This window comes from Salmo salar, chromosome 09, assembly GCF_965601325.2.
Source record: "Salmo salar chromosome 09, fSalSal1, whole genome shotgun sequence".
Taxonomy (NCBI): domain Eukaryota; kingdom Metazoa; phylum Chordata; class Actinopteri; order Salmoniformes; family Salmonidae; genus Salmo; species Salmo salar.
Genome location: NC_138299.1, coordinates 78,232,832 through 78,249,012, shown reverse-complemented (window position 1 = coordinate 78,249,012; position 16,181 = coordinate 78,232,832). Strand labels below are relative to the sequence as shown.

General features: G+C 42.5%; 1 protein-coding gene across 5 annotated transcripts in view; it reads right to left on the bottom strand.

The window, feature by feature from the left end:
- LOC106611843 (protocadherin alpha-C2) overlaps positions 1-16,181 on the bottom strand; it is a 199,269-nt gene that overhangs the window by 59,170 nt on the left and 123,918 nt on the right. Inside the window, exon 1 of one of the 5 annotated variants that reach the window (XM_045723957.2) lies at positions 13,344-15,856. The exons of the other annotated variants lie outside the window; for them this stretch is intronic. Coding sequence (XP_045579913.2) covers positions 13,344-15,713 — 2,370 coding nt within the window. The 5' untranslated portion in view covers positions 15,714-15,856. Of the gene's footprint in view, positions 1-13,343; positions 15,857-16,181 lie in introns of those variants that run through there. 5 annotated transcript variants of the gene reach the window in all.

Sequence of the window (16,181 nt, the reverse complement as noted above, 5' to 3'; positions counted from 1 at the left end):
TCTGAATTAGACTGGGTAGTAACAATTCTGTGTTGTTATCGTCACTGTGAAATATGGATACAAGTATGAGCTCCAGATGTTGTAGGTCAGGAATGTCTGGGTCACTAAATCAAATTCGTATTGCTGTTGCAACGTTTTAGGATGCTCGCAATACTTAACCTTGGAACGATAGAGAGAAGTAACCAATCAGTTTGAAATTTGACGTTTGGAACAACTTTGAAATGTGACGTTTGAGAAACATGGATGAACGTCTAGTTCTGACGTGAGACTGTGGGAGCTCGTTGTAAAAAAATTCCTTAACAAGTCACATAATAAGTTCCATGGACTCACTCTGTGTGTAATAACAGTGATTAACATTAATTGCACTTTGGATGGTGTATCAATACACCCAGTCACAACAAATATACAGGCGTTTTTTTCCCTAACTCAATTGCCGGAGAGGAAGGAAACCCCTCATGGATTTCCCCAAGAGATCAATGGTGACTTAAAACAGTTACAGAGTTTAATGGCTGTGAAAGGAGAAAACTGAGGATGGATCAACAATATTGTAGTTACTCCACAATACTAACCGAAGTGACAAATTGAAAAGAAGGAAGCGTGTACAGAATACTATTTTTCCAAAACATGCATCCTGTTTGCAATAAGGCACAAAAGCAAAACTGCAAAACATGTGGCAAAGAAATTAACTTTATGTCCTGAATACAAAGTGTTATGTTTGGGGTAAATCCAATAAAACACATCACTGAGTACCACTCTTCATATTTTCAAACATGGTGTTGGCTGCATCACGTTATGGGCATGCTTGTTATCGGCAAGAACTAGGGAGTGTTTTAAGATGAAAATAAATGGGAAAGAGCTAAGCACAGGTAAAATCCTAAAGGAAAACATGGTTCAGTCTGCTTTCCAACAGACACTGTGAGACAAATTCACCTTTCAGCAGGACAATAACCTAAAACACAAGGCCAGATATACACTGAAGATGCTTACCAAGACAACATTGAATATTCCTGAGTGGCCTAGTTACAGTTTTGACTTAAATCGGCATGACAATCTATGTAAAATATTGAAAATGGATGTCTAGCAATGATCAACAACCAATTTGACAGAGCTTGAAGAATTTCTAAAAGAATAATGTGCAAATATTGTACAATTCAGGTGTGCAAAGCTCTTAGAGACTTACCCATTTTTTTACATTTTAGTCATTTAGCAGACGCTCTTATCCAAAGCGACTAACAGTAGTGAGTGCATACATTTCATACATATTTTTCCATACTGGTCCCCCGTGGGAATCGAACACACAACCCTGGTGTTGCAAACACCATGTTCTACCAACTGAGCCACACGGGACCCAGAAAGAGTCAAAGATGTTTAAAAAAAATATATATAATAATAATAATAATAATAATAAAAAAATAAAAAAACAATAATAAAAAAAGTGCTTCTACACTGAACAAAAATAGAAACATGTAAAGTGTTGGTCCCATGTTTCATGAGCTGAAATAAAAGATCATAAACATGTTCCATACGCATAAAGAGCTTATTTCAGTCAAATTTTTGGCACAATATTTTTGTACATCCCTGTTGGTGACCATTTCTCCTTTGCCAAGATAATCCATCCACCTCGCAGGTGTGGGATATCAAGAAGCTGATTAAACAGCATGATCAATACACAGGTGCACCTTGTGCTGGGAACAATAAAAGGCTACAGATGTCTCAAGTTTTGAGGGAGTGTGCAATTGGCAAGCTGACTGCAGGAATGTCCACCAGAGCTTTTGCCAGAGAATTGAATGTTAATTTCTCTACCATAACGTCATTTTAGAGAATTTGGCAGTATGTCCAACCGGCCTCACAACCGCAGACCACGTGTATGGCATCGTGTGGGCAAGCGGTTTGCTGATGTCAACGTTGTGAGCAGTGCCCCAAGGTGGTGGGGTTATGGTATGGGCAGGCATACGCTACGGACAACAGACACAATTGTATTTTATCAATGGAAATTTGAATGCACATAGATACCGTGATGAGATCCTGAGGCCCATTGTCATGCCATTCATCTGTATTCCCAGTCATGTGAAATCCATAGATTAGGGCCTAACAATTTTATTTCAATTGACTTATTTCCTTATATGAACTATAACTCAGTATAATCGTTGAAATTGTTGCATGTTGCATTAATATTTTGGTTCAGTATACAAAGTACTGACTCAGGGGTGTGAATAGTTACAGTACCAGTCAAAAGGTTGGACACACCTACTCATTCAAGGGTTTTTCTTTCTTTTTACTATTTTCTACATTGTATAATAATAGTGAAGATATCAAAACTATGAAATAACACATATGGATTCATGTAGTAGCCAAAAATGTGTAAATCTAGAAGGCCAGCATCCTGTAGTTGCCTCTTCATTGTTGATATTGAGACTGGTGTTTTGCGGGTACTATTTAATGAAGATGCCAGTTGAGGACTTGTGAGGCGTCTGTTTGTCAAACTAGACACTCTAATGTACTTGTCCTCTTGCTCAGTTGTGCACCGGGGCCTCCCACTCCTCTTTCTATTCTGGTTAGAGCCAGTTTGCGGCTCTTCTGTGAAGGGAGTGGTAAACAACATTGCACGAGATCTTCAGTTTCTTGGCAATTTCTCGCATGGAATAGCCTTAATTTCTCAGAACAAAAATAGACTGACGAGTTTCAAAAGAAAGTTCTTTGTTTCTGGCCATTTTGAGCCTGTAATCGAACCCACAAATGCTGATGCTCCATATACTCAACTAGTCTAAAGAAGACCAGTTTTATTGCTTCTTTAAGCAGAACAACTGTTTTCAGCTGTGCTAACATAATTGCAAAAGGGTTTTCTAATGATCAATTAGTCTTTTAAAATGATAAACTTGGATTAGCTATCACAACATGCCATTGGAACACAGGAGTGATGTCTGTACGCCTATGTAGATATTCCATAAAAAATCTGCCGTTCCCAGCTACAATAGTCATTTACAACATTAACAATGTCTAAACTGTATTTATGATCAATTTAATGTTATTTTAATGGACAAAAAATGTGCTTTTCTTTCAAAAACAAGGACATTTCTAAGTGACCCCAAACTTTTGAACGGAAGTGTATATTTTCTTTACATTGTTTGCAAACTGATATGTGACAAGAATTAATGCCAAAATAATATACAATACCGGTCAAAAGTTTTAGAACACCTACTCATTCAAGGGTTTTTCTTTATTTTTACTATTTTTTACATCACTATTTTTTATAACACATATTGAATCATGCAGTAACCCAAAAAAGTTTTAAACCGATCAAAATATATTTTACATTTGAGAATCTTCAAATAGCCACACTTTGCCTTGATGACAGCTTTGCACACTCTTGGCATTCTCTCAACTAGCTTCATAAGGTAGTCACCTGGAATGCATTTCATTTAACAGGTGTGCCTTCCTAAAAGTTAATTTGTGGTATTTCTTTCCTTCTTAATGCGTTTGAGCCAATCAGTTGTGTTGTGACAAGGTAGGGTTGGTATACAGAAGATAGCCCTATTTGGTAAAAGTCCAAGTCCATATTATGGCAAGAACAGCTCAAATAAGCAAAGAGAAAGAACAGTCCATCATTACTTTAAGACACGAAGGTCAGCCAATCCAGAAAATGTCAAGAACTTTGAAAGTTTCTTCAAGTGCAGTTGCAAAAACCATCAAGTGCTATGATGAAACTGGCTCTCATGAGGAACACCACAGGAATGGAAGACCCAGAGTTACCTCTGCTACAGAGGACAAGTTTATTAGAGTTACCAGCCTCAGAAATTGCAGCCCAAATAAATGTAACAGACACATCTCAACATCAACAACTGTTCAGAGGAGACTACGTGAATCAGGCCTTCATGGTCAAATTGCTGCAAAGAAACCCCTACTAAAGGACACTAATAAGAAGAGACTTGCTTGGGTCAAGAAACATGAGCAATGGACATTAGACTGGTGGAAATGTGTCCTTTGGTCTGGAGTCCAAAAATTGAGACGCGGTGTGGGTGAACGGATGATCTCCACATGTGTATTTTCCACCGTAAAGCATGGAGGAGGAGGTGTTATGGTGTGGGGGTGCTTTGCTGGTAACACTGTTTGTGATTTATTTAGAATTTAAGGCATACTTAACCAGCATGGCTACCACAGCATTCTGCAGCAATATGCCATCCCATCTGGTTTGCACTTAGTGGGACTATCATTTGATTTTCAACAGGACAATGACCCAACACACCACCAGGCTGTGTAAGGGCTATTTGACCAAGAAGGAGAGGGATGGAGTGCTGCATCAGATGACCTGGCCTCCACAATCCCTCAACCTCAACCAAATTGAGATGGTTTGGGAAGAGTCGGACCACAGAGTGAAGGAGAAGCAGCCAAAAAGTGCTCAACATATGTGGGAACTCCTTCAAGAATGTTTGAAAAGCATTCAAGGTGAAGCTGGTTGAGAGAATGCCAAGAGTGTGCAAAGCTGTCATCAAGGCAAAGGGTGGCTATTTGAAGAATTTTGTTTTGTTTACTACATGATTCCATATCTGTTATTTCATAGTTTTGATGTCTTCACTATTATTCAACAATGTAGAAAATAGTAAAATTAAAGAAAAACCCTGGAATGAGTAGGTGTGTCCAAACTTTTGACTGGTAGTGTATGTAAAGTTATGTATTTCATTTTCAATAAATTTGCAAAAATGTCTAAACACTTTGGCGTTATGGGGTATTGTGTGTAGATGGGTGAGAAATAAAATCAATTTAATCCTTTTTGAATTCAGGCTGTAACACAAAAAAATGTGGAATAAGTCAAGTGGTATGAATACTTTCTGAAGGCTCTGTATCTCCTATTAATACATCCAGAGCAGAAACATACATCTTCCACATCTTCTGGTGCACTGAGATGAGATCAAAGACAACTATGCGGCAAAACTAACTGCATTGCATCATGTCTGATTAATAACATTCTACTACTCTAGCAGCATCAGCACTTTAACTTTTTAAAACCATGTATTATTAAAGACTGCATATACTTCTACCAAGAATCTCTATCTAAAGACGCAGGCATCTAAGACTCTACCCAAAAGTGTTGTGCGGTTTTACCCCTGTGTATTTAACTAATTAACAACATGCTTTAGAACCTCTTCATCTCAGATATCAAATCGTAGTTTCAATAGAGATGATGATTCCTTTCCCATGTATAAAGAATGAGGTGGAGAGACTGTTCTGGATGCGCTTGGCTATGCCTTCCCCAGTGTACCTCCTTTCAGTGTAAAGGGTTGGATGGAGAGGTTGTTCTTGGTGCGCTTGGCTATGCCTTCCCCAGTGTACCTCCCTTTCAGTGTAAAGGGCATGACAGAACTAAAAGCCATGTAAATCTCTCCCCCGGAGTCCTGGAAGAGTTAAACAGCATTTGGTCTGTCCCTGTTCTGCCTGAAAATAAATCAAACAGATTCATGTTGTGGTAAACAAAGCTATCTGAGACAGCAGGCAGCCACCGATCCCCACTACCGCTCCACTCAGAACCCTGGTTTTGTATCCATGCTGGGTAGATGGGGATGGATGTGGAAGAACCCTGTGGTTCTGAGCATGACAAGGCTAATCTAATGACTGCACAACATCCTTACACCATAAAGGGTGTGTGTGTGTGTGTGTGTGTGTGTGTGTGTGTGTGTGTGTGTGTGTGTGTGTGTGTGTGTGTGTGTGTGTGGTGTGTGTGTGTGTGTGTGTGTGTGTGTGTGTGTGTGTGTGTGTGTGTGTGTGTGTGTGTGTGTTCAGTCATTTTATCTGTGACCAATTCTCAGCCCTACGCATGGGAAACACATATTTAATTGTTTTCTTCCTCCTCATCCTGACTGCCTCTCCTTGTCCTTCTTCTACATATTTTACATGATCTCACACTCCATGGTAAAACCTGTACCCTTATTGCTGTCTTCCTCTCCCTCCCTCCCTCTCTCTCAATCCCCTTTCCTCTCTCTATTCTCTCACTTTTTTCCTTTCCACTCTCTCTTTGTCCATCTTTGAATGTGATAAATGGGAGGATGGCTTAGTGGGGGTGGATGCACATTTGAAGCTCTCTCTCTCTCTCTCTCTCTCTCTCTCTCGCTCTCTCGCTCTCTCTATCTCTCTGAGAAACAGACTGGTGCACTATCAGTAATGAGGATCATCTCTATGGCAACCTCCATGGCAACCTCAGCTGAGCTCCCATCCCCTTGCCAAAACCCACACCCAGGAGGGAGGAAAACAGGAAGTGACGTTTTAACACACGTCCATGAAACAAAACCAGGACAAGGAGTAGACTGTCTGGAGGGGCCCAATTATCATTAGCCCAATCACATTGACCAAGATGCAATCAACATCTGAGCCAGATCTCTGGGGGTAAGGGTGGGGTGAGGAGAACAATTCTAAGTCATGTTTTTGGGTCACGATAGTTGATCCCATCTGGATGCTTACTGAACCTAAATGACTTACAGTAGGTGAATTATGGCCTTGCTGTGTAGAAATACCATCCAGTTCAGATGTGAAGCACTTAGCTGGCTACCTCATCCAGGATAATGTACTTAGATAATCAATAATGTAATGCTTTTTGCAACACTGGGGCCAGCAGAGCAGACGAAGAGGCTTTTAGCCAACACACATTAACACACAGTCACTGCAATACACATATTAATAAAGAACTGACACACAGCTAAATACATGACTACATACACTGCTGCTCTTACAAAAAAAAGAAACACCATATACACTGCAATACTCTGAAATACAAATAATATCTATTGCTATGAAGCAGAACGCACACACTCACACATACTCAGAGAACACAGTGTACACACTGCCACCCACACACAGAAGGAGTGGTGATCTGAGGGATAGGAATAAGCGCCTCCACCTCATTCCCCTAGCCCTTTGTCCCGCCTCCCCGGTTTAGCTGTGATTGACAGCTGGATTCCTGCCGGTGATGTCAGCCTCGCCCAGCCCAGGGTGTACCTCACTGAGACGTGTACCAAGGCTCCGAGAGATCCCTGCTGCTGCAGCGCAGAACGGAAAATTACCAGCGCCTCCCCCTCCTGTTCTCTCTCTCTCTCCCTCCGTCACTCTCCCTCTCTCTCACACACACAGTGAGCGGCAGTCTACAGAGCGCAGGGTGAACCACTCAAAAGCAAGGAGACAGCTCCAGGCATTATAACTGGAGCCATACTGGGCCCAAACACATCAGAGAGAGAGATAGCATGGCAATATAGAGAATGTGTTATTTATTACTCTCAGACACCTAGTGATCTTCCTAACACACCCTGACCCACTTCCACATGCACAGCACTGCAACATTCAGAACCCCAGCGTGATCATACAGAGACCCAAAGCACATGGAGAAGACTAAAATATCAACCAACCAAAAGATCATACAGTGGCTCTGAGCTTGTATTTTACTTCGTTGATTATACTGACCCACCACTCACTAAAATTAGGTCAGTGCATTATCAAATAGTATGAAAAAATGTATTAACAAACAGGATACATCATCGCGCTTAATGTGAGGCAGTGCCTAAGAGCACACAATATTAACAAAACCACTTGAATGCCACTGGTTACAAACAAGCACCACTTTAAATGGCCAAAAGAAAGCTAAATCCACACAAGTAGATAGCGTTTGCAGTTGATATACACAGTTTGTGGTCAAATAAAAGGGTCTGAGCAGCTTACATGCTGAGCGGATCAAGCCGCCCTGACATACTTAGTGTAAGTTAATGAAAATGGAGAGAATCCTGTTTACAGAGTGCTGAGGCAGATAGTGTACATGTCTGGGGAGAGGGATGACAATTCACCATTCCTCCTCTCAGCTGCTACCCACACACTTCCACAGATACCCACACACTCCCACAATACGCACACACACACACACACACACACACACACACACACACACACACACACACACACACACACACACACACACACACACACACACACACACACACACACACACACACTCCCACAATACACACACACACACACACACACACACTTCCACAGATACAGATACACACACACTCCCACAGATACAGATACACACAAACCCCCACAGATACAAATACACACACACTCCCACAATACACACACACACACACACACACACACACACACACTCCCACAGATATAGATACACACACACTTCCACAGATACAGATACACACACACTCCCACAGATACAGATACACACTTCCACAGATACAGATACACACACACTCCCACAGATACAGATACACACACACTTCCACAGATACAGATACACACACACTCCCACAGATACAAATACACACACACTCCCACAATACACACACACTCCCACAGATACAAATACACACACACTCCCACAATACACACACACACACTCCCACAGATACAGATACACACACACTTCCACAGATACAGATACACACACACTCCCACAGATACAAATACACACACACTCCCACAATACACACACACACTCCCACAGATACAGATACATACACACTCCCACAATACACACATACACACTCCCACAATACACACACATACTACCACAGATACAGATAAACTCACACAAATACACACACACTCCAACAATACACACACACTCCCACACATCCAGATACACACACACACTCCCACTACCACAGATACAGATACACACAGACACACACACACACACACAGAGATACACACATTCACACACACTGAGAAAACAAGGCCGATGGACTGAAAGAGGGAGGGGAGAGGGAAGGAGGGGGTGGGGAGAGATAGGGAGACAAAGAGATAGATATACTGTACATTGATATTTAGGGAAATACCATGAGACTGATGGAAAGCAACATGATACGTAAAAATATATACACAGAGATGCACTGACAGAAAGACAGACAGAGAAAGAAAGAGATGGATACAGAGGTGGACTGACAGAAAGATAGACAGAGAAAGAAAGAGAGATGGATACAGATGGACTGACAGAAAGGGGGAGGGGAAAGATAGAGAAACAGTGAGAATGGAGGAAAGAAAAAAATATGAATGAGACAAGGTGACATAGACCACGAAGGAAATACAAATCAAATCAAACTTTATTTGTCACATGCGCCGAATACAACAAGTGCAGACCTTACCGTGAAATGCTTACTTACATGCCCTTAACCAATAGTGCAGTTCAAGAAGAGTTAAGAAAATATTTACCAAATAGACTAAAGTAAAAAATTCTAATAAAAAGTAACACATCAAGAATTTGTACATGTAGGTAGGGGTGAAGTGACTACGCATAGATAATAAACAACGAGTAGCAGCAGTGTACAAAAGGGAGGGGGAGGGGGGGGGGTTCAATGTAAATAGTCTGGTGGCAATTTTATGAATTGTTCAGCAGTATTATGGCTTGGGGGTAGAAGCTGTTGAGGAGCCTTTTGGTCCTAGACTTGGCGCTCCGGTACTGCTTTCCATGCGATAGCAGAGAAAACAGTCTATAACTTGGGTGACTGGAGTCACTGACAATTTTATGGGATTTCCTCTGACACTGCCTATTATATAGGTCCTGGATGGCAGGAAGTTTGGCTCCTTACACGGTCGCTGTGTAGCTGTAGAAACTTTTGAGGATCTGGGGATCCATGCCAAATCTTTTCAGTCTCCTCAAAATGTTTTGTTGTGCCCCCTTCACGACTGTCTTGGAATGTTTGGAGCATGATCGTTTGTTGGTGATGTGGACACCAAGGAACTTGAAACTCTCAACCCGCTCCACTACAGCCCCATTGATGTTAATGGGGGCCTGTTCAGCCTGCCTTTTACTGTAGTCCAAGATCAGCTCCTTTGTCTTGCTCACATTGAGGGAGAGGTGATTGTCCTGGCACCACAGTGTCAGTTCTCTGACCTCCTCCCTGTAGGCCGTTTCATCATTGTCAGTGATCAAGCCTACCACTGTTGTGTCGTCAGCAAACTTAATGATGGTGTTGGAGTCGTGTTTACCCACGCAGTTGTGGGTGAACAGGGAGTACAGGAGGGGACTAAGTACACACCCCTGAGGGCCCCAGTGTTAAGGATCAACGTGGCAGACGTGTTGTTGCCTACTCTTACCACCTGGGGGCGGCCCGTCAGGATGCCCAGGATCCAGTTGCAAAGGGAGGTGTTTAGTTCCAGAATTCTTAGCTTACTGATGAGCTTTGTGGGCACTATGGTGTTGAACACTGAGCTGTAGTCAATGAACAGCATTCTCACATAGGTGTTCCTTTTGTCCAGGTGGGAAAGGGCAGTGTGGAGTGCGATTGAGATTATGTCATCTGTGGATCTGTTGGGACGGTATGCGAATTGGAGTGGGACAAGGGTGTCCAGGAGGATGCTGTTGATGTGAGCCATGACCAGCCTTTCAAAGCACTTCATGGCTACCGACGTGAGTGCTACGGGGCAGTAATCATTTAGGCAGGTTCCCTTTGCTTTCTTGGGCACAGGGATTATGTTTGTCTGCTTGAAACATGTAGGTATTACAGACACGGTCAGGGAAAGGTTGAAAATGTCAGTAAGGACACTTGACAGTTGATCCGCGCATGCTTTTAGTACACATCCTGGTAATCCGTCTGGGCCAGCGGCTTTGTGAATGTTGACCTGTTTAAAGGTTTTGTTCACATCGGCTACCGAGAGCGTTATCACACAGTCATCCAGAACAGCTGGTGCTCTCAGTGTTGCTTGCCTCAAAGCGAGCATAAAAGGCATTTAGCTCATCTGGTAGGCTTGCGTCACTGGGCAGCTCGCGTCTGGGTTTCCCTTTGTAGTCCATAATCATTTTCAAGCCCTGCCACATCCAACAAGTGTCAGAGCCGGTGTAATAGGATTCAATCTTAATCCTGTATTGACGCTTTGCTTGTTTGATGGTTCGTCTGAGGGCATAGCGGGATTTCTTATAAGCTTCCGGATTAGTCTCCCGCTCCTTGACAGCGGCAGCTCCAGCTTTTAGCTCGATGCGGATGTTGCCTGCAATCCATGGCTTCTGGTTGGGATATGTACGTACGGTCACTGTGGGGACGACGTCGTCGATGCACTTATTGATGAAGCCGATTCCTCAATGCCATTGGATGAATCCTGGAACATATTCCAGTCTGTGCTAGAAAAACAGTCCTGTAGTGTAGCATCCGCATCATCTGACCACTTCCATATTGAGCGAGTCACTGGTACTTCCTACTTTAATTTTTGCTTGTAAGCAGGAATCAGGAAGACAGAATTATGGGCAGATTTGCCAAATGGAGGGCGGGGAGAGCTTTGTATGCATCTCTTTGTGTGGAGTAAAGGTGGTCTAGGATTTTTTTCCCCTCTGGTTGCACATGTGACATGCTGGTAAAAATTTGGTAAAACTGATTTAAGTTTGTCTGCATTAAAGTTCCCGGCCACTACGAGCGGCGCTTCTGGGTGAGCATTTTCTTCTTTGCTTATGGCCTTATAGAGTTGGTGCCAGCTCCGTTCTGTGTAGGTAAATTGACGCTATGAATAATATAGATGTCAACTCTCTTGGTAGATAGTGTGGTCTACAGCTTATCATAAGGTACTCTACCTCAGGCGAGCAATACCTCGAGACTTCTTTAATATTAGACATTGTGCACCAGCTGTTATTGTCAAATAGACACACACCCCCACACTTCGTCTTACCAGACGTAGCTTCTCTGTTCTGCCGGTGCACGGAAAATTCCACCAGCTCTATATTATACGTATCATCGTTCAGCCACGTCTCGGTGAAACTTAAGATATTACAGTTTTTAATGTCCCATTGGTAGGATAATCTTAATCGTAGGTCATCCATTTTATTTTCCAATGATTACACGTTAGAAAGAAGAACGAATGGCAGTGGGAGTTTACTCGCTCGCCTACGGATTCTCAGAAGGCTGCCCGATCTGCGACCCCTTTTCCTGCGTCTTTTCTTCAAGCAAATTACGGGGATCTGGGCCTGTTCCACTGAATGCAGTATATCCTTTTCGTCGGCCTCGTTAAAGGAAAACGTTTTGTCCAGTCCACGGTGAGTAATCGCTGTTCTGATGTCCAGAAGTTATTTTCGGTCATAAGAGACGGTAGCAGCAAGATTATGTACAAAATAACTTTAAAAATATGTTACACAAAATGCTAAAAAACTAACAAAATAGCACATTTGGTTGGGAGAGTGTAAAATGTCAGCCATGTCCTTCGGCACCATCTTTTCAAGGGAGAGAGATAGAGAGACGGGAAGGTCAGGGGGGTAGAGAGAAATCGATATTAAGAGTTGGGAACCCAAGAGAAAAACAGAGACCATGAGATTGAGAGAAAGGCACAGTGAGTCAGGGAAATGTAGAAAGAAGGGGAGAGAAAGAGGAATATATATATTTTATAAAAGGGTAGAGAATGAAAGAAAAGGATTACTCATGCACTCAAAAGTGAAATCAAGGGTTGTTACAGCAGACATCTTGCAAGGCGTGGGAACAGCATAAATAAGGGCAGAGAGAAAGGCTTCTCCTATCATCCACATACCTCCTGAGGACTCAGAGAGATAGACAGACCCCTGACTGTGCCAGGCCAGCTCACTCGCATACAGAAACACATACTCCTACATAAAAATTATGGTCTGTTTGTTTCAATTGCTATATCAGTTAACTTGGGTGGTGTTTGTGAAAGATTCAACAACATGCAATCACGATCTATCAATCTACCTTGTGAATGCAAGGGATTGCCTTACTGACTGACAGAGGAGCCTATTTTCAATGTTCAGAGAGGGAGTGATGGACTCAGAAGAATGCACTGAGTGGTAGCATTCTGGACATGGGGATAGGCATTGACATGATATAATTACAACAACAAAAAACATAAAACTACACCCTGTGAAAGTATTGAATCCTTCACAATCATGACAACCAATAATCCATCAAAGAACTAAAACAGCTGACATTCTGATTCTGCTTTCATTACAAAGTTCACAATTTGCCTTTTTCAGTCAGTCTACAACTCTATCCGTGGTAAAAAAAAAATATATAAAAAAATATTCATTGAAATAGAATCAATACAAAAGTAGATTTCAACTAGTTTCCACTAGCATCATGAAGAGCCATTCATACCTCACGGAGGAATAAACACTTAGCGCGAACATTTAGTTCTGAAAGTTTAGCGCGACTTCAGCACCTTGGAAAGCAACACTCGATCTATTTACCTTGGAGGCCATACGGACAGTGCAAAACAAAGCCAATGTGACAACTCTCGAGTGGTGGGCTGATTTCCGGAAAAGAGGCATTTCGAAAACCATAATCTTGACTGCATCACGTTAAAATGAGCAATACAGGTTCAATTTCATAGAAAATAGGCCCGTTAATGTATATAGATCTTACCTCCTCTTTGTTGGGTAACGTCTGAGTCCTGTTAAACGTGTCATTTCCATTAATACTGATCAGTTCTGCATCTGCAGGTGGATACGGAGCGGGGAAAACCACTACGTCACTCTTCAGTGTGTCTGAGCTGAAACACACGTCATACTGCTGAGTAGATTTAGAGTAAGACCAGCTTCCGTCAGGGTGTGTGGTGATCATTGGGGCGCTGTACCTTCTGAAACTGTCCTCTGTCCTGTGGCATTTTACAGCTATTAAACTGATGAGGCTCAGTAAAAATATCACTGATACCGAGGAAATGGCGATCAGCAAATACAGGTTTAAATCAGAGAAGTTCTCCTCCTTTCTCGGTACATTTCTGAACTGAGTCTGGATTTCACCTGTACTTTCAACCACCACTACATCAATAGACACAGTCGCTGACAGTGAGGGTTCTCCGTTATCAGAAACCAACACGAGCAACGGGTGAGTTTTCAGGTCATTGTCACTCATTCTCCTCTTAGTCCTCAGTTCCCCGCTGCTGGTTCCGATTCGGAAGAGGTTGGTTCCCTTGGGCTCAGAGATGTGATAAGAAAGCAGCGCATTGTAGCCAGAGTCGGCGTCTACAGCCCTGATCTTGGCCACAAAGTAGCCCGCTTCAGCAGAATAGGGAACGTTCTCAGCGTTAACGGAGCCGTGTTCAGAATAGGGCGCGAGAATCCCAGGACTGTTGTCATTCTCATCCAGGATAAAAACGTTCATAGTCACGTTGCTGCTGAGTGGAGGAACACCAGAGTCTGTGGCCTGAACTTTAAACTGGAAAGTTTTGATCTCCTCATAGTTAAAAGACTGCAGACTGATTATATCTCCAGTATGCGAGTTTATATTTACAGATGATGATATTGAAACACTTTTATCTAATAACGAATACGTCATCTTTGCATTTTCATCTGAATCTGGATCAAAAGCAGATATTGTATAAATGACGTCTCCTACCGGACTGTTCTCTTTCACATAAACATTAATAACGGGTTCTGAGAAGCGAGGAGCGTTGTCATTTACATCAGAAACGTGTACTGTAATAACGCTGGTGCTGGAGAGAGGCGGGGTCCCTTCATCAGTAGCTGTGATGATGACATTATACTGAGAAGCGCTCTCTCTGTCCAGAGGCCCGTCGACCACTAAAGAATAATGATTATTGTATGAGTTGTTTATCGTAAATGGCACAGAGCCTAGTATTTTAACCTGTACAGCGCCATTTGTGCCTTCGTCATTGTCTTTCGCTGTTATCAGACCAACCGTTGTCCCCAATGACGCATCCTCTTTCACAAAGCTAACTAATGAAGTGATAAATATCTCTGGTGTATTGTCATTCACGTCAGTGATTTCAACCAGGACTTTACAGTGAGATGCTCTAGGATTGTGTCCCCTGTCTTGAGCTTGGACACGTATTTCAACAGCATTGTTTTTTTCGTGATCCAACTCGCTTTTAACGGTTATTTCACCGGTAGCTGCATTAATGGAAAATGCGGCAACGTTATTATCACTGTTTTGGTTAATGAAAATATAAACAATTTCCCCATTCAGATCTTCATCTGCGTCACTCGCTTGAACCGTGATGACGGATGCACCTATAGGCGTATTCTCAGGAATACGAGCTTTATAAAGTGGCTTTTTAAAAATGGGTATATTATCGTTAACGTCTTTCACATTTACAATGATCTGTAACGTCCCGGATCTAGGAGGATTTCCTCCATCTACAGCGGTCAGTGTGAGCTGGATAACGGGCTGTTTCTCTCGGTCTAAAGCTTTCTGCAGCACTAACTCAGCAGACACACTCTGCTCTCCACCGCTCTGTACATCCAGGGAGAAGTGTTCATTCGGGCTCAGCGTGTAGCTGTTTACTGCGTTAGCCCCTACATCCGTGTCGTAGGCGCTTTCCAAAGGAAATCTCTCCCCTGGAAATGCAGATTCAGATACATTCAAATATGTTTTAGAGGACCTAAACGACGGTGAGTTGTCATTTATATCCAAAACATTCACTTCAAATCTGTATAGATTCAATGGCAAATTCACAATGGCTTCCAGTTCTAACGAACACTTCGTGCTCCGAGCACAGAGCTCGTCTCTGTCTATTCTCTCTCTCACCGACAGAATTCCTGTTTTTTTATTTACATCAAAATACCTCTGATTGGGTCCGGAAATCTTAAACCCACGATATTCAAGTTGCTGCACGTCAAGATGCAAATCCTTTGCCAAATGACCAACAACAGTGCCCCGGTTAGATTCCTCGGATATGGAATAGACGATCTGTGCTGACGCGATACTCCAAAGATGACATAACGGGAGGAGATAGGACATCCGCGAAGGAAACATAACCCCTTTGTGAGTCATTGTGTCGGTATTCCGTTAACGAAACATTGTGAAGAACAGAGGCTATCACCCGCATAGATGCGTAAACCAAAACAGAACCAGACGAGAGCCACGATGTTCTGCTGCTCACCCGAACAAAGCCTTTTTTTTCAACAACGACCAATGCTCCTGTGTAGGGCGGAGCCTCGCACGGCGAGCGAGGATTTACACTGCGTGAGTGGATAGCGATACCGTGTGGACATATAAAAACAATCAAATATTTCTGTGGAAGTGGAGACCAAACACAGTAATCTCCCCCCAAAAAAGTTAGTGACCAAAAGATGACCAAATGATGACCTTGGTGAGTTCTGATCAACATGATTAGGGTCTGTACTAAACATACACCAACACTTTACAATGTTCATAGGCCTACAGTTTAAAGGACATGGTGCATTTCAGAACCATGAACAGCAAGGCCTGCATCTTTTTCACCGCACGCAAATAGTAAGC